This window comes from Anopheles merus, chromosome 2R, assembly GCF_017562075.2.
Source record: "Anopheles merus strain MAF chromosome 2R, AmerM5.1, whole genome shotgun sequence".
NCBI classification, from domain to species: domain Eukaryota; kingdom Metazoa; phylum Arthropoda; class Insecta; order Diptera; family Culicidae; genus Anopheles; species Anopheles merus.
Window position 1 is genome coordinate 17,368,351 of NC_054082.1, and position 18,912 is coordinate 17,387,262.

The 18,912-nt window shown below is 53.6% G+C and overlaps 2 protein-coding genes across 2 annotated transcripts; one reads left to right on the forward strand and one right to left on the reverse strand.

The window, feature by feature from the left end:
* Positions 1–1,032: 1,032 nt before the first annotated feature.
* On the forward strand, positions 1,033–3,255 carry LOC121589280. The gene has a single exon (XM_041908054.1). The coding sequence runs from the start codon at positions 1,283–1,285 to the stop codon at positions 3,197–3,199; it is 1,917 nt and encodes a 638-aa protein (XP_041763988.1). The 5' UTR covers positions 1,033–1,282; the 3' UTR covers positions 3,200–3,255.
* Positions 3,256–3,271: 16 nt separating this feature from the next.
* LOC121589279 lies at positions 3,272–15,440 on the reverse strand. Its single transcript, XM_041908053.1, has 3 exons — positions 14,678–15,440; positions 10,214–10,493; positions 3,272–6,174 (listed from the first exon to the last, which is right to left on the reverse strand). The coding sequence occupies exons 2-3, from the start codon at positions 10,489–10,491 to the stop codon at positions 3,969–3,971; spliced, it is 2,484 nt and encodes an 827-aa protein (XP_041763987.1). The 5' UTR covers positions 10,492–10,493; positions 14,678–15,440; the 3' UTR covers positions 3,272–3,968.
* Positions 15,441–18,912: the final 3,472 nt, after the last annotated feature.

An 18,912-nucleotide genomic window follows, 5' to 3' on the forward strand; every position in this document is an offset into this window, starting at 1 on the left:
ACAATTGTTTTTGATAATTTCCCGCTCAACCTTCGTGGCAGGCGAATTGGAACTGATGTGTTATTTTACCTAGTGCAGGTGGCAATCTGGAGATTGCTTTTTTTGGGGTGATTTTACACACAAAAAAAAACCCACCAACCTCTATTTCCCATCGGGCGTTCGCTTAGCTGAGCACCTTCAAAATCGGTTTCCCATGGATCGGGTGGATCGACACTCCTGCTTCTGCACCGTCATCCCTGTGACACCGTTAGCGGGGGGGGGGGGGGGGGGGGGAAACACTGCACGCCCGCTACAAAGCAATGGCCGCACGGTGGCCTAAGGGTCAACGAATGCTCCCATTTTCTCGCGCCGCAAGACCGCGGCAGACGGTCCTTATGGGTGGTACGGTGAACCGGGCATGCTCACACCAATACTCGCACACCGAAAGGGCGCTTGTCAACACGCGCAAGCGTTCTGTGTATACTTTCACCTTTACCGGTGCCCTGCTGTACGCCCTTCGCGTGAGCGTAAGATTGAAAATTGGTTCTCTTTCTTTCGTTGTGTTCACCCGCCTCCCTTTAATAGATAGGGTGGGGATGGCGAGGGGGTAGGGGGGAGGCAGTTTTAGCGTCAAGGAACGCCAGTTCTTTCTCCACGGCCACGGCAAGAGCTTTCTTTTTCTTTTCCAGCTCAATCGCGTCGTTCGCCGTCGCCGTTTGTCGAGCCTTCGAGCAAGTCATGCGCGGTCACCAAACATCCTACACCGCCCTGGGAGAGGGGGGGGGGGAGGGGAAGGGGTTTAGTGGTGGATGCAATTTTCTTCCATCCGCTCCTTTGTGCGGTGGTGCTGAGAGGCGAGAAGCAACGGGTGCAAGAAATGGCACCACAAGTCAACGCTGCCTTCGATGGCTCGTTCCAGCCAGCTGAGCTGAGCTGTCAACCCCCTTTTTTCCCGCGGTTGTTGGGCGCGCGCTCACACACCGAAGCGTACGAGCCAAGAAAGTCAAGTATATTAGTAGGACAACCAGTCTCCGCCACTTCAGTCGCCTGGGCGTGATGTGCGAGTATTGATTAGACGCTGAGACAGACAGCAGCAGAAGACAGCAGCCGTCAGAATCGAGCGCCGTTTCATCGTACAGTTAAGGGTGACAGTGTGTGTGTGTGTGCGTGTGTCGAAGATCTCGAAGGTCCGTTGATCGATTGATCGAAGCTAGTGTTTTGCGTGGTAGTGTGGAAAACGATCGTTGGAAAAGGGAAACATTGAACAACGCAACGCAGACAGTGAGAATCATCCAACAGTGCAATGGGTGATCGGTTCAGTGATTGGTGGCGGTACTGGTGTGTGCTGTGGATGTGTTCGCTCGGCGTTGGATGGCTTTCCGCCGAAACGATACACTTTACCAACTCGCCCAAACTTATCATGGCGTCGAAGAACTTTACGACGTACGAGATCGAGGTGCCCGGCTCGAAACCGATCACGATCATCGAAGCGACCGATCCGTACGATCACCGGGCGCCGTTGGACACGTTCCCGCGGGAAGTCCAAATACCGGGAGGACCTACCACCAGCTTCCGGACCAGCACCGGGCTCAGTGTGAGCCGCCCGTCCCAGGAGAGTGCCAGCTCGGGTGAACAAATCGTGCCAGGAAGCCGAAAAACCCTTTACTCGCCCGAACTGCTGAACAAATTCCTCAAAGAGTACTCGGAGAAGCTGCGCAACGCCGATTCCGCGACGAGAAAGCGGCTGAACGAGATCACGATGATCAACAACAGCATTAACCGAAATCAGAACGAGGTCGCAGCGGCTGACGACGACGTCGAGGAAGGTACCGGTGGTGGTGGTACGCGGGACGAGAATCAGTACCGAAACAGGGTCCCGCCACACCTGGATGCTATTCAGGCCGCGAGCCAGGGCAGCGAGCGTGCGCCAGGGCCGGATGAGCCAAAAGTGGAGGACGAGTTTGTGTTCACCGATACACACGAGCGGCATGGTGGTGGTGGTGGTGGCAGCAACAAGCGATGGTACCAGGAGAGTGCTGCCTACCCGACGCAACCTCAGCCAACGCACCCGGGCCACAAAAACCACCCGTGGAACGTTAAGGACGGTTGGGTGACGCTCGAAGCGGTACCGTGGTCGGAGAGCAAGGTGTCAAAGTGGCACGCCACGTCGTCGGAGTCGAACAAACACCAGCCCGGCAAGGTGACGGCGATGCAGCACGCGCTCGACAAGTACTGGAACACGGTAGGCAATGCTGGAGTGGCGGAGGAAACGCCCAAATACAAACCGGTGGCCACGTCCGGCTCTATCGGAGCGTCCAGCTACTACACCGGCGAGGAGGACGATGGCTACGGGTACGGGGGTGCAGTGAACCGCGTACCAAGCTCAACACAACCACCCCCCGAATCGTTCTACAACCGAAGACGTCCCACGGTGGCGCTGTACAGTGAGCGACCGGATGCGGATCGTAGTAGGCCGTCGCCAGCTCCACAGCCACAGCTGGCTGACGGTTGGTACGATCAGCAGCAACAGCAACCACTGCACACGAGCAATCCATACGATGCGATGAAAGCATACCACGACCAGGGTCCTCCCAACCCAACGATCTCCAATCGGGACATCATAACGGACGGACGGCCAGCAAACTTCCCCAAAGGGACATCACCGGATCGTGCGGGACCGTCCAACGGTTACAGCGCAGGACAGGATACCAACGGTCAGCGTGTCCGCCCCGTCTCCTACCCCGACCGGGGCAACGGCGAGTGGGTGCTAATCTCCACCACCAAGGGCTACCAGTACCCGAAACGCCGCCACGGACAGCGAGCGATCACATTCTCCCCTGCCGCCACCACCAGCCACCAGACGGTCAAGCTGACCGTGCTACCGATGAAGAACGCCCACGACATGACCACCTCGCATAACGGGCTGATCGAGGTGTCCTCCTCGACGCAGACGGTCGAGGATGCGGTCAAGCAGCAGAAGGGCGGCAAGCGCAAAGGCACCGTCGTGGCGGACAATCCAACCGGCCACAGCCAGAAGAGGAAAAAGCATCCGAAAGTCACCGGCGGGTCCGCGTCCGCCGGGTCGCCGCAAGCATTCTCGCTGATGCGGCGCGATGCGGCCCAGGACAGTTCGGCCGTGCTGGCGGCGGTCGGGGCGGGCATGGTACCGGCCACCATGGCCATCCTCGCACCGATGGTACTCGGGAAGAAGAAGAAATAGAGCCTCGTGGGGGATCAATTGGAAGCGAAAAACGACGTCCGTGTCGAGTGTGTGAGATAATTTATTTATTTCTTTAAGTACGTAAAAATAATATAAAAATGTTTGCGTTTTGTAGAACGCGGGAGGGAGGATCTCGCTGCACGGGAGATGTACTCCCAAGTAGGCGTCGTTTGTTAACCTTTGTTTTTTTTATTTATGTTTCACCTGTTTGTTTTTGATATATTTAACTCGGTACACAACCAACCCTGTAAAAGGATTTGTAAATAAATGCGTAAAATACACCAACAAACAAAATTCCGTGGCTCCATTGCTGCCAGATGTGTGTGTGTGTGTGTGTGTGTGTTTCGGATGTCCCTAAAACAATTACACGAAACAAAACTCCATTGGACGAGAACAAAACGAACACTAATCAACGCCATTTGTCGTGCGATAAAATCATCGCCACGCAGCTACAGCCCCAGGGTGCGCTTAGGATGTGTGCGAGAAAAATAAATAAAATTTGCTTCCACCCATATACACCGACACACACACACACCACACCAGAATGGATGCAAGGAAAGCCTTATTGTCTGTGTACTTTAGTTTGATCGCCATCGTGCGATCGGTTCAGTTCGGACGACCTACAAGATCAGAAGAGAGCTCTCGGCGCCGCGTGTGCGGCCCCGTGTGTCTGTGTCGAGAATTCTATCCTCAATCCCATAGGTCGCGTAGGTTCAGAACCTGCGTGCGTGTGTGTGTGTGTGTCGTTCTATAATACTGTCGCTGCTCGCTAATGCCGACGCGTGTCCCCGGAGCCGGTCTGATTGTGGTGCTGCTGCACTGTGAACCGATCATGCACACCGTTCAGATATCGCTGAAAGTCGCTCGTGACGTGCTGGAGGAAGTGAATGCCCATCGCCACCTTGCGCTCGACCGTGTTTCGGATAAAGTCGCCCCACGTGTACCGGTGCGCTTCGGTCGTCGTGCCCGTGCTCGGTCCAACCGTTGTCTCGCTTCCCTCGGAAAAGCTCATCTCCGCCGCCTCTCCCGGATGGCTGGTCGTCTGATCTTTCGGACGATCCTCATCCACATCGATCTCGTTTTCAAACTCCTCCTCGCCCCCATCGGTCTCCATCACAGCACGACGCTTTCGCCGTGGTCCATGCTCCGGCACCGGTGCCGAGTTGATCATGTCCAGCATGCTGTCCGAGTAGCTTGCCCCCACCACGTACTGCGCATGGTGCTCGGGGCTGTGCTCCGAGGAGTAGGCCTCCGGATTGGGCATCATTTCGTGCTCGGGCTCGACCATCGGCTCAGCTGCCGTGTTGAAATTGCTGTCAGCTGGAGGACTTCCCGTGGTTGTTGTGGTGGCGATTGTCGTTGCTGGTTGGGAGGATGCCGCGGACGCAGCGCTGTACACTGGAGCGGCCGGTTGATGCGTCGGCGCCTCGGCCGAAACCGTGCGCATCGGGTAGTACGGCGTCGGTGGCGTGTTGTAGAAGAACTCGTTCTGCGACTTTGCCTGCGCCTGGGCCTGCGCCGGCCGGTTCACGTTCGTGTACATCGGCTCGGAAGCGCTGGGGCCACCGGCCGCCGGTCCACCGTACGCCCGGTTGCGATACGTAATGTGCGGATACTTGTTGGCCGCGTACGGCTGCACGTGGTAGTACTGGTGGCCGGTCCGTACCGGCTGCACCTGGGTGCGGCGCCGTACCGGCGCATTGTTCCGGTAGTACGAACGATCCGGCATGCCCGCGATCAGCTTCCCGAACACGTCCTCCTCGTTCTGCCCGTCCGCCCCAGCGTACTCTTCGTAGTTCGAGTAGTACAGATCATCCTTCCGGTCGTCCGAACGGCGCAACGCACCGAGCGGGCTGCCCAGGAAGTACGAAGCCAACCCGGCGGCCATTACCAGCCCGACCAGCCCGACGCCCACCGTCGGCATGACCTCGCGCGACAGATAGTTGATGATCTGCGTCGAGACGGGTTTGTTCTTGTTGCCCGGCTTCTTGTCGCCCGGCAGCACGTCCTTCACTTCCGGTTTGCGCGTTTTCTTGTTCGCTGGCTTCTTCTTGCCCGGCGCTTTGGCGGCCGGTTTGCGGCTTGGCTTCTTCGCCGGTTTGCTGCCGGCGGCCGGGGCCGTTTTCGAGGGCGAACGATCCTCGGGCAGATCGAACTGTGCGTCCTTCGGTTCCAGTATCAGGAAGGTGGAGGATTCGATCGAGCTGTCGTCGGTGACGGCCGCCAGCAGATCGTTGGCCACCGTTGAGGCACTCTGCTCGGTAATGACCATCTCGGTGGTTGTCGTGGGGGTGGAGGTAGTGGTAGTTGGCTTGGGCGTCGTTTTGGTAGTCGTTGTGGTCGTCGGCGGCTTCTTCACCTTCTTCACGATCACCGGCTTCAGGGTGGTCGAAACGATCTTCTGCTTCGGACCCGGTTTGTTGGCCTTTTCCTTCTTTTCCTCCGAATTGACACTGCTTGGGGTCGTTGTGGTCGTCCGGGCCGGACGGGCAGGGGTCGTTTGCATGACGCGCCGAGTGCTCGGCTGGAAGCGTTTCGTCGTTGTCTTCGGCGTGCTCGTGGTGGTTGTCGTGGTGGTCGTCGTCATTACCTGCGGCTTCCGGGGCGTGCTGGTTGATTCGCTCTTCATTTCGCTCGACTCACTGCCGGACAGCAGCACCCAGGTGGAAAGCCCTTCCCTCGGGGTGGTCGTTCGCAGGGGCTGCCGTTCCGTCGCCCGGTGCAGCTCGTTCTGGTACTCCTCGTCCGTCATCGGTTCCGCCACCCCGGCATGGCCGCCGAAGCGATCGAAAAGCGTGAGCTGATCGTGCGCTTTCGCCTCGCCCGATCCGGTCAGCAGGGCCGGACGGGGGCGCGTTTGGGACGCACCGGAAGCGGCACTCGCCCCACCGGTTAGCACCTTCGTGCTGGTGGACACCACGAACCCGGACGTGCCTAGCTTTGTCTTCAGCAGCTCGGGACGCTTGAACGCGTAGCTGCAATGAGAAGAAGATAGATATATTTCTAGAACGCCACGCAACTTTGGATCGATCCGGTGTGCCAATGGCCCAGCAGGCCATGAAGTGGGTTTCATTTGATCACCTTCCCTTTCCCCCCGCTACGTTCTAATCATGCAGATCATGCAAGCCCTGAGGCAGGCTACTTAGCTATTTTCAGTAAATAAGAGGACCAGTTGATCATGCAAAGAGGAAGGAGGAAAAGTATGCAAAGAGGAAGTGAGAAAGAAAGGGATCGCATCGCCACCAAGCATCGGCGCGAACGATCGTTCGATGGGGTAAACGAGGCTTTTTTGTTTGTACAGCAAGAAATAACATCATGTTCGATTGAAAGGGGTGTTATGCGGAGGTACTTGATAATCGTTTTATTGGTTTTTTGTTAGTCACGGTACTTGGTTGGTTTTGGATGCTGATCACACTATTAGCAAATCTACATTTCGATCAGCCGGTTTACATTACAGTACGAACGAGGCCACATGCACATGCGCTTACATGCTAAGGTCGCCCGGGACGGGAAGGTACGAGCGGAGAAACTAAAGGTACGAGTTAAAATGAAAAGTACTACCCTCTACAGCCTAACGATTTACAGGTGTTTCCATGCAGTCATGCGCTTAATATCGTTTGTTCATCTTACTACGCAACTAAACGTTCAATCTGAAATCCATCCTCTCCTGTACTGTGGGCGATTGATACGCCATGTTCTACATGTTCTACAGTACTATCACGCTGCTTCATGCTTCTTAATCTACGAGTTACTAGCTTACCATTTTTGCTTAAAACCACTACACACTACAGAGAACTAGAACTAAAATAAGTTGTTTGCCTGGCAGCAAGGAGAAATGCTATACATGATGAGCAGCGATACCTTCCACAAACTGAAAAGACCAGATAATAGGATACATCATCGGCAAGATCTCACTCATCTCAATCTTGAAATGCTGCAACAACAAAAAATACACCGCGCGTGAAAGCGATACCAGCGATCATCTCGCAGATCTCGTGTCTAATGCGCGCATCGGAAGGAGAAAAAGCAGGAGGATAACAACCTTCCCAAGACCTGAACGCGCTCTTAGCATCTCGCTTCAGTCTCCACTCCGCAGCATGCCTCGATCGATTGTCAAACGCTTTCACAAACGTCAGGTCAGGTGCGGATATCGGGTAGCGCGACCGGCTCGCGAAAACCTACCAACACCGGCGGGGGCAATTAACTCCAAATGCTGGACTGAAATTACGATGATCATCATCCTCCGCCGCTCCGGGTCGGCAAGTGTGACTGCGTTGTCCCTCGCTATCTCTCCCTTGCTCTGAGGTGTGTATACGGAGGCCGCCTTTGATTTACGTATACTTATATTGCACTAAGTAGCTCCGAATCTCGACCCAGAGGACCGCAGACTCAGACCAGGCCAGAGACCATTAACCGGTACTCGGGTCGGCTAATAAAACTATTAAACACGCCGCTGTTGCGGCGGTGGCTCTCCATCGTTCCTAGCTGGTTGGTTCGATTAGTTTGAGCGCTGCTTTGCGCTATGATACTTGGGAGCGGTGAATACTGAAATTACACTAATTATGTCTACAAAACAAATCGAACATTCGCCCTCTCTCTCTCCCCCCCTCTCTATGTGTCTCTCTTTCTCAAACGCTCCCCTGGCGGGTGTGGAAAAGCGTGTAAAAAGGAATGGTGTGAATGAAGTACATACATCGGCGAGAGTCTGAAGCGAAATGCGGCCTAATGCTGAGATGAGACGAAGCCATATGTAAGCAGCTTTTGTAAGGCGATACAGCGTATGTTTGCGATGGGTTTTCGAGAGATGTAAAACATCGATGAGATGAGATGGTTTAGGAAATCGAGCGGCGCCGATCGTTCGATCGCATGCATGCAGGTGGAATTAGTTTTACGGACAAATGCTACATACTTCTAGCAAGATACGAGCTCTACACACTAACAGATAACATCTTACAATCTAGAAGCTAAAGGACACCGGCCATGCTACTTCATGCTACTACATGGTTGCGGTATTGTTTTTTTTTTTTTTGGGTTTGGATGGTTATTGACTAATCGGTACATTGGTTTGTGTCTGTCTATATGTGTTTATGTGTGTCGTAAGTGTCAGGTAATTGTCCGTAAGTGTTGCGCAAGGAATGTTCTACTAAAAAATCAAAGCCTGGGGCATTTCCGAGGTCCAGTTGGCACGCTGCAAGTGGCGGAAAAGGGGTTTGGGTGGTGTGTTATCGGACCCGGGAACTTGGAACGGTGGAGCTACTGCTATTGACTGGGCTGGTCGGTTTGTGCCGCCGGTACGGATCACTGTGCTGGCGCATACTCCGCCGATCATTATCCCAGCTGGCGGCCGGGCCCCAACTGTGTGGATCGTAATCCGTCCACGAAGACCCGACGTGGATTGGCCGCCGATAAACGGGCCGCCGTACCGGTTTCCGTATCCAGTGGTACGAGACGGGTGGCTTCTTCTGCACCAGCACCGTCGTGCTGTAGTGGCGCACCGGCGTCGGATAGTAAAACTTGTACATATACATACCAGCCGCCACCGTACCGACGATCATGGCCAGCACGGGCAGGCTGGTCATGCCGAGCACGAACATGTTCATCGGTGTCATGGCGGACACGGCCGCCATCATGCCGAGCAGGGCGTGCGACACGTCGGGAAGCAGCGAGGAGGAACCATGATCGTGCGACGGTTTGCCCTGCTTGGTCGGCTTCAGCTTGTTCTGGTTCGCACCGATCCCGTTGCCGATGGTAGCCGCCGGCTGCCCGGCCGCCCCGATACGTACCGGCGGCCGGATGATGTTGCTCACCAGACTGCTGATCGGTGTGTTGAGAAAGCTCGACACCGGAGCTGGTACGGCGGCTGGGACTACCGGCACGATCGGGTTGGCGGCTAGTGGAGCAGCCGCCGCCAATGGAGCCGCAAACGCCACGTCGCTCGCAACAGCCGCCGCTGGGACGGCTGCTGCCTGGGGCGCAGCAGACAGAGCACCGGCCGTTCCGGCGGCTGCAGCTCCAGCCGCTACTACGGCCGCTCCCGGCACTGCACCAGCCGCTCCCGGACCGAGTTTCGTCAGCTCGCCCTGCTTGGTCGGGCTCGGGTTGTCGTCATTGATCGCGATCTGTATATCGTTACAGCCCTGCTTACCGTTTAGCGAGATCATAATTTCGTTACAGTCCGACACCGCGTCCGTCACACCTTCGCCCTTCAGATTGCCTGCCTCGTCGTAAGGGTTCGCATCATCGACTGGGTCCTCGTACGGATCTTCGTACGGATTCCAACCCGCTCCGACCTGTTCACCCGAGTACACCGCATCTGGACGGTCCGGATCGGCCTGCGGTTGCGATTGAGTGACCTTCACGGGCCCTCCGTAGGGTGACGACGTGGGTTTGATTGTGATCTTGATTTTGTTCTTCTTTTTGTGCTTCTTGTGCTTTGTGCCGGACGAGCTGACTGGAATCAGCTGATCGCTCACGATCGGTCCTGGACCCGCCTGGTACACCTCCTCCGACGGTGTGTGGAAGTTTGTCGAGAGAACTTCCGGTGATCCGGTGATGCCACCGTACAACTGTTCCTGCTCCACCGGCGTATCTGCCGGTTTCGTGACACCAAAAGTGGAATAGATTTGACTCGAGGGTCGCAGCAGAGAGACACCGGACGGTGGTTCGTAGTCCACATTGAACACATCCGACGTCTTGTCCGACCACTTCGTAATGATCTTGTGGATGACCGGCTTACGCTTTTGACCAATTTCCACCTCCAACGGTGCCGGATACTGGCTCTTGATCGGATAGACGTACGCACTCTCCGGCGGGTCCCAGTTCGGCCGCGGCGGATAGCCCAACCCCCCAAGCGACACCGAGCGGAGCGTGTTCTGCTCCTCGGAACCGGCCCCATCGACCGGGACCGGTGCTGCCACCGGCACCGGTGACTGGCCCTGCAGGTTGGCCAGGTTTTTTAGTAGAAATTCCTTGATTAAACTATCGCTAGAGAGACCATCGTTAGTAGTTTGGTACCTTGGTTGGTGCGTGGACGTGCTGGCGCTGGTGGTGCTGCCGTCGGTGGTCGCTGCACTGGTCGCTGCTTCCGTCCGGCCGGTCGACGACTGCTCGGAGCTGCTCGGCGTTGTTGCCGACGGGTCGTGCGGCTGCACGCTGCCCGACTCGACGCTTTCCTCCACGATCTCCAGCGGGTTGCTGCGCCGGCGCAGATAGATCGGTTCCACCAGGTTGGGCCGTGCTAGGGCCGGGCTGACGAGCAGCAGGGCTAGCGCGCAAACTACGATCGGTCTCATCTCTGTATTGGAGAAGTAAATGTTGGCCCAGAATTAGTTCCAGTTCAAGAGATTTCAGTTAAGAATGGAAGAATTGTAGCGTCAAAGAACATTCCATGGGCAGTAGTTGAAGCCCTTTCCGACAACACTAAACACTGAATCATCCATCTAACCCCGAAGGCCAACCCCTATCGATCAATCAACAGTTGCACGGCTGACGAATTTCAACACGCACCGCAATAACCGTTCACCGCGCGCGCGCACATTCATAACGGACACGCACTGGTCAATCGAATTATGTCACCTATTTCCGCCTCTCCTTATATCTCTTTGTATTCGTCTTCTTCTACTTCTTCTTCTTCTTCTTCTTACCTAACTCTCTTTCCTCACGAAGGCATGCATACCGTAAAGGACGTTCAACCGTCCCCTTTCGCAAGTCGCACTCCAAAGCCAATGCCAAGTGTGGAGCACGGCATAACCTCGTTTACGGTAAAGAATGTGCTAACCAGCCGACTGCACGATTTCCCGAAAAGAGATCCCCCGAGGGTGGAGGAGACAAACGGGAGTCACCCTTCATTTCTTCCCCTCACTTCTCTTCCTTGGCCCCTTCCTGTGCTTTTGTTTGTTTTGCACAACAATAGGCCCCGCGTACACGTTACGTGAAGGTGTAAGCATCCCTAAAGAGATAAACAGCTTTTACGTACGTGTGTGATTATGTACGTGTATGTGTGCCCTCTCCGCTAGATCGCTTCCATTTGATGCACCGTTAAATATTAGGAAGGAAGGTGAACACTGCGCGATCTGACCTAAATCTTCCAATGTACTCTGCGACTGGGTTAGACACTGGGGGGCAGAGGGGGTCGGGTAAGACGATCGTCTATCGAACCAAAGCACCTTTCCTTCTCCTCCACATACCCTCGTTTTGTCGTCGTTCATGGGCCGATGTACTACTTTCTGCTGTACTGTACAGCACACACACATTCGAATTCTCCCGTCGAGATCTCCGGTCCTTGGAATGGCTGCAATCGTTGAAAACGTTGATGACGCTTCGGATGACTGGTTGGGTGATCTGTTGCTGTCCATTCCAACTCCATGCAATCGTGTGTTGCATAATGCAGCGCACGCACATCTCGACGTAACGCAGCCCTTTAGCACCCTTCTCGAATCCGTCTAGGCGTTCGTCGCCTGTTTCGAGAGTCGAGCCGAGTTTTTGGGGTGCAATTCGTTTCCTCCTCCTTCTTTCGGCACATAGCACGATCGCAGCCAGCTGAAGCTCCCCTACAGTACCTTGAACTTGATCTTCAGCTCTTTGCACATCAAGTGTGTGTTTACGTGTTTGTGTGTAGAGCCAACAACTGCTGCTGCTGCTGCTGCAAAAACACAATGGGTGGAGCACGATCATTCGTTCCCACACGTTTGGCCGGTGTGTGAAGCGCGCCCAATTTCCCGTTCGGCAGCAGCAAAACAAATCACGCATCCACCAAAGACAGCTGGATGTTCCGGTCAGCATACATGCAGCCCTGGCTGGCTACACCGGTCTCGCCCCCTTCCCTGTCGGTCTCAGATCATTGGTTTCGTTTTCAAGTTCATGAACTCCTGGCCGGTGCGAACCCAGGGAAATCCCGTTACGATATTATGCCCCTTCCCTCACGCACCCCCCCTCCCTCTCCCTGTACGTAAGCATTTCTGCTTCTCCCTTCTTGCTGTCCAACTCTCTTCTTCACTCTGTGAAACGTGGCGCACCATTCCTTATACTGCAGACCATACAGAGGGCCGCTCGGACAAACATGCCCATTATTATAGCAATCTATATCTCCCCCGTGCTGAAAGTGCTCCTGGCCCGGCGGAGCGATAACAACGATCGGACAGTGGTGATCGCGTGTAGAAGAAGCAAAGCCCACAACCACACTGCAAAAAGTAAATGCATTTAAATGGTACTGAACGCAACCATTTAAAACCCCGTTTCAAAAAGTGCATGCAAAAACAAACGCTCACGGATGCAAATCCGACAAAAGACAATATTTACCCAAAACCGACAGCCATGCAACGCCCGGGGTATGGCTTCAAGCATGAGCTAGTTTTATGAGTGCCTCGCGTTGTTCCGGCCAGGTGCGCGCCCGGACGGGTGTTGAATAAAAAAAAAACGGAACCATTTAAACAGTGCAGCAATAAATGCGCACTGTTTTCCAGTGACAGACACTCCCCAAAGAGGTCCTACAGCGGGGGGAGCATCTCCCTTCCCGGGGTGGCAAATGTGGGTTACAAACGCCAGGCTTCTGTTCTTGTGCCGTGAGCATATGATTGCAATGCCAGCGCGACAAGCTCCCTGCTTTTGACATGCTTTGCTGGCTTACTACGTCGGATATTTTCTTTGCTCCGTGGGCCAAAAACACAATGGGTTCTGTCGCAGCTCACACGCACCGTTGCCCACCTTTCCAGTGGGAAGGGTGCCATCGGCGCGACACAGCCGCCAAGACTCTGGGCGGAAATTCAGGTTAATCAGTGCGATTCAGTTTACCCGCCTTATCGTCCGATTACAATCGCGACTCGTTGGCCGAGATGCGTGAGAACCAACCTCGTTTCTTCCGCTTAGCCCCCTCCGTATTGTTCAGCGGGGACCAGGGCGCCATGCCGGGAATGCGCCGTGGCTGTTGAGAATAAGGTGTTGGCGTGTTACACTTTCTCCTCCCGGGCTACGGAAGCTTATGGGCGTATGGAAACGAACACGGCGCACAGTGTTTGCGTTTGCGAGGACAATTGTATCGAGAGGGAGGCTGTTTTTTTTTGGGTCATCTCCAATGCGTCTATCGATCGGGCCGTGGAAAGGATGCGCCATCATCATCAGCAGCAAACGATATCCGTTTCGATCCGGTTCGATTTCATTTGTTATCGGGCGAGAGAAATTTGTTTTCAATTGAACGAGCGAGGGAAGCCCTAAAAACCACAAAAAGGCGCATCAAAAATTCATTCCGGGTAGAGGTAAAAATATGCCTCGGCAAGCAAAACGAGGTTAACCATTAAAAAATAAGAAAGAAAAACATGCAAAGCGAATTGTGTGTCTGTGTATTTGAAAACGGACACAAACGGTTTGGGGCTCGCGCAAAGGGTTCGTCGCTTGCGGTAGCGTTGAACATGCTTGCACGCCTTCACAACAAAGCTCAACGCGCTGCGCCGCCTTTTCCCACCCTCACTACTCTCCGCTAGCCACGTTTGTTGCCGTCGCGTACAACTCGCGCATGAGGTCACTACTTTCTCCGAGCGGTGACGCTTTAACGATCGATTAAGTTATTACCATACGAAAACCGACCGACGAGGGAATCCCAACCAACCGCCCGTCACTGTCGGGTGCGGTGACCATAATCGCTGTGTCGCTGGGGCTTTTTTTCATACAAATGCAAACAAACACACACACACACACACACACATACACACACACACTTTCGACTAATTATTGCATTCTTTTTGCAATGGATCATCTCCACAAGGGGGTACAGTTAGATCGCCATGAAACGACACACCTTGGCGTTGGTCGTCTCGGCGGCACGGCGATCGTCATTTAATAACGATTACCCAAAAACGGAATGTGGAGCTTGCTTCCTGCTCCCCAAATGCAGGCGTTCCAAAACGGTTTTTCCCGAAAGGGGTCGCAATATTCTGCTGTGTTCCCTTGCGCCGGGCACAGACGGCAGACGGCCTCATTCCCGTTTGGCCACAACCACTAAAGGCAAAGTTCATTCACACCAGCGCACTTGCGACCGCCGGGCGGGGACGTAGTCGCACGTCATCGGTTAGCCTACTTCGATGGAGCATCGTCGTCAAGAAGCTTCTCTCGAACGACAGACACACACACACACAAACCCACAAACACTGTATCAAAGCAAAGCATCCAAGATCTCAGCCATGAATCTCTGTGCTTGTGTTTTTTTCTGTCTATTTCATCAATTTTGTCGTTAAAGCCTTCCAGCAGCGAATGGAGAAGAGGGCGTGAAAAAACTTTCCTCTCGTACACCGTGTTTTTTTTTTTTTGTTGTGTTGTGTGTTCCTTCCCAACGTTTCTTGTAACAAGTCCGAGAGAACAAGAAGCCATTTGAATGTGTGTTACGCGTTTGCAAAAGAGGGAACCAGTGCGGATGGAGAGGCCGCCCTTGGCCTCCACAGAGCAGTGACCAACATTCTAGGCAACAGGCTTACACCTAGAGATTCTTACCGTTATAGTGTGGTGGTTGTGGTCCACGATGACCGCGAGAAACGTGGAACAGCCGTACGAACGAGCGAACGAGCGCACGGACGAAGAACAGAAGTCGACGACCAAACACACCGATGAGGTCCGGTTCGTTGTCGCCTACTGGGAGGGCACCAAGGGCTGTGTAGTTCTACTTTCCTTCTGAATCGGCAGTACTTTCGAGAGCACTCGCCCACAGGGAATGGAACGGAATGCACGGAATTCAATGCACTGAAAGTCCGTACCAACCACAAACTTGGTCTACCGCGAGGATCACTTTGCTAGCGAGATAGCACTGTAGAGGAGCACACAAAATCACACACGCTATTCTATCACTCGCGCACTCCGAAAAACCAAGTCCACAAATCTTTCCGCTTCGGGGGCTTTGGCTCCCCTACTCACGTTGAAAGTGTCCTGGATGAATTATTTGATGTTTTCACAAGCACCCAGAACTCGCCTACTATCTGGGACAGAGGGGCTACGCCCATCCGAAGACCGAACGTTACTATGCCAACCGTCTTTTTGTTAGCGTTTCCCCCGCCAAGGTGTATAGCACCGAGCGCAATAAGTACTCAAACTCACTTGTAGCTAAACCTTCAGCGCCTCGACCGATTGGGCACAGTTTGTTTGGGAAAGTTGGACACCTTTCCCCGGGGGGCACTCCAGAATTCGATCCTCTTCTGCTTTGCCTTTTGCGCGCGTACGAACCAGGTTCTGCTTCGTACGTCCGTTCGGGTTGAATATCGACTGCAGACTGGAACCGGAACGTGCGGTTCCGTGGCAGATAAAAAGAAGCAACTTACACAATTTCTTCTCCCGCTGCCTCTGTCTGTCTCTGCTTGCTCTCGCGCATCATGCAGCTCCCTCAGCACGCCCAACCCCTCCCATTTGGATGGCGCTCTGGCCTGTTGTTGCCTCTCCGGTTTGGGGCTAGCTGGCTGGCTGGTGGGCTGGCGGGCTTCTCGTGCTTCGTGTTTGTTGTGTGCGTTCGTTACCATTCTTGGAGCCGGGTTGGGAGAAAGTATAGCGGAATGGGTTTGGAATACATCGCCACGGGAGGTTGGAAGCGATCTTACCAGATCTTTTGAATTGGTTAAGATCGATAGAGATTTTTGGTCTGTGGCGGCCGAGGCAGTACTTAAGACATTCCAAGGGGTTGTGGCTTCTTTGGAGATCATTTCAGTTATGCGTTAAGGGTACAGTCCAAGATGACTGTACGTTGGGTGTTGAGTTTTTTGTTGAAGAAATACATATACATGACTATCTTATGAGTTGATTGTTACTATTCTAGTTTTATAGATAAAACTGATATTTAGTAAACTGGAAAGGTAAATGGGACAAATAGTCAATCGTACGGATAAACTCTGAGCGAGCTTATGATCTTATATCAATATGCTACAAATATTGTGATATTATTAAGTTTAATTCATTTAGTAGAAGAATAGTTTTATTATTTCACATCTACTATCATTTTCAGACACTGGAATCAATCATCGTTCGCTACTCGCTGGTATAAATAAACCCCAGGATATATCTGAAGCTCGATTTTTCGTTCAAATATCTCTAGCTTCTCGAACCATCATGATCTATCAACAGCTGCGTTGAAGTTGGCGTGAGTAAATCGACACTCCAAGCTCAAAGGGGGGGGAGATCGGATGCATCTTTCCCTTCAGCCGCACACATGCAAACACATTACACATGCAGACACGCAGCAATGGCATGCAGAGGCATGAGACCACAAATCAAATCTGTACAGGTTTGTATGATTTTCTTGCATTCTTGTTCCCGCAAAGCCTTTACCGAACGGCCGCTGTACGGTTAGCAGCTGATGAGTAGGGTAATTAGCCCTGCTCGCTCCAACTCCTGCATCATCCTCCTATCCCCTCTTCGACCAACCGGCATCTCTTAAGCATTCTAAGCGAGCCTCACGCACGGCTCACTCTCTCTCTCTCCAAGAACCTGCTACCTCCAGAAGCTTCCCCTGTTAGCCACTATTCGCTGTTTAGACACGCATAAAGCAACCCAACCGTGAAATGAATGTTTATTTGTTCGAGCCACCTTGGGCTGTGCATCCTTGGGAATTGTCCGGTGTAACCAGGGTCCCGGTTTTGCGCTTAGGCAAAGAAGGAAAAGTCCCACCGAGTCGCATTAAGATGCACTAAAACGGTGCTAGCGGAAGGCAATTTGGCGCGCTGCCTTTGAGAGTCCATCACGGGGTGCTTGACCACCGGCCGCTGCCGGTGCTGTGCTGTTGGTGATCGACCCTGACCACGGCGCAAAGGCGAGCACTGTTCGCTGACCTCGCGGCGAACATCGTCACTTTAACTTCGAAAGTCCGGCCGGATAATTGTTCCGGAGCGCGCGCGCGCGATCGCGCGATCGTTATTATGTTGTTAGTGGTAACACTTTGCATGATTTCTCTCGCCGCGGGATGCGCTGGACTGGCAGCATTACGCACCGAGCCATCTTCAATCTCGGGCCATTTTCCCGGTGCGGTGCGGTGTGTTTTGGAGTGCCGGGATGTTTACCGCCGCTGCTGGTTATCGATTTGTACACACTTTCAAATGGTTATGGTGCCCGTGCTCGAGCATCTATGCGGGGATCTATGACCTGATGATCGTACGCACACACACACATCGAGATGATCGCCCATCGTAATGCAGCGGACCAAATTTGCTTCTTTCGAGCCCAAATAAAAGCGGAGATGGCGCCCCCTCGCTCCGCGTGTATGTTAGTGTAATAACAATTTGCCGCCCGCTCAAGCCCGCTCACTAGGGCCTCTGTTACCCGCCCCAAGCTGGAATCGGCACAATCTATGTCTCGAGCTCACCTCCTTTCTCTGGTGGCTGGTGGCGGGAAGAGGGTGCGGATAGATGGGAAGCAGCAAACATCTTGATGAAGATGGAGAGGCATTATTTTGGGCGAGCTGCGATGAGAAGTAGCATTATTTCCGCAGGCCTACGGCTGTCAATCTGCACAATCACCAAATGCCCGGCCGTCCCTAGCGGGGCCCACGATCGCACGGTGCCTTCCACAGGACGGAAATTAGTCCACACGAATCAACGCCAATGACGGGAAATTTCCGCCCTGGCAAAACGGTAGTAAAAGGCCATTCTCTTCATCTCTCTTGCTCTCGCTCGCATCTCTTCAGTGGCTTTATCGCTCCTATCTACGACTGGTTAGGTACGGCGAGGGCTCCTCCCCGCCCGGTTCCCAAGCATTCTTGTCGGGCAGCAAAACTGCCGCTACAATTGCACAAACGCCTGGGAACTGCAATGGACCATCTCGATCACCGGGAGGGATCGCTCCGATCGCTTAAGTTTGTGGCTTCATCGCGCCACTCCAATCGTTCGAGCAGGGGTACGGTGAGCACTCGCCACGCAACTTGCTCTCGGGCATGTAAAGCAGCGCGACCAAACCCCCGACCAAACGGTATAATTATCGCGTTAAGCACATTGGCATGGCTTGCTGCCCAAACAGCCAGCTGTGCTGTGCACTACCACCACTACTTGCGGCGAATCAATTAGCCGCGTGTTATGCTTATGTTGGCGCCCGATCGCAGAACATTAGCGCGAAACGATTAGCGCCACCATCGCCTTGCAGGGGGAAGCGATCGTGTTGGGTAGCTGTATCTGTGGCAAAAAAAACACGCATAAGTACCCTATAGGGTACTTAAACTATTTCCTTGTTAGCTTGTGTTAATTTATTGACATTAGCTCCGTTTTTCCTTAACTGCAGTCGGTTGATTAATGAATACGCTGCCGTGCTCCCGAAATTTTAACGCCAACGATATGGCCGAGGCGAAGAGCACACAATTTTGTTGGTGAGGATGGTAATCGGATTATCATAAGCAGCCCACGGCCGGTGGAAATTGGGGTGACCCTTCTCCCACGTTGCGAGGAAGGGTGACGTGGGGGGAGGGTGGAGGACAATTATACAATTCAACTGCAGGAACATCCCCCCAGGAGTGGCATGATTTCATTGTATCCCGGTAATAATGACCTGTGGAAGCGTTCGTGACCCAAATCGCCCTCATGACTCTCTCTCACTCTCTCTGGGGCGAAAAAGCAGAGCATCGTTTTGGGGGAGAATGCTATGTACCTGCTGTTGTTGTGATTTATTTTTTATTTCGATGTTTTGAACCAAGTTAGGAATCGAATTAGGCTGGACTAGATCATATTTTTTTAAAGAGGGAAGGAGAAGAGAGCGAGGTGGTACTT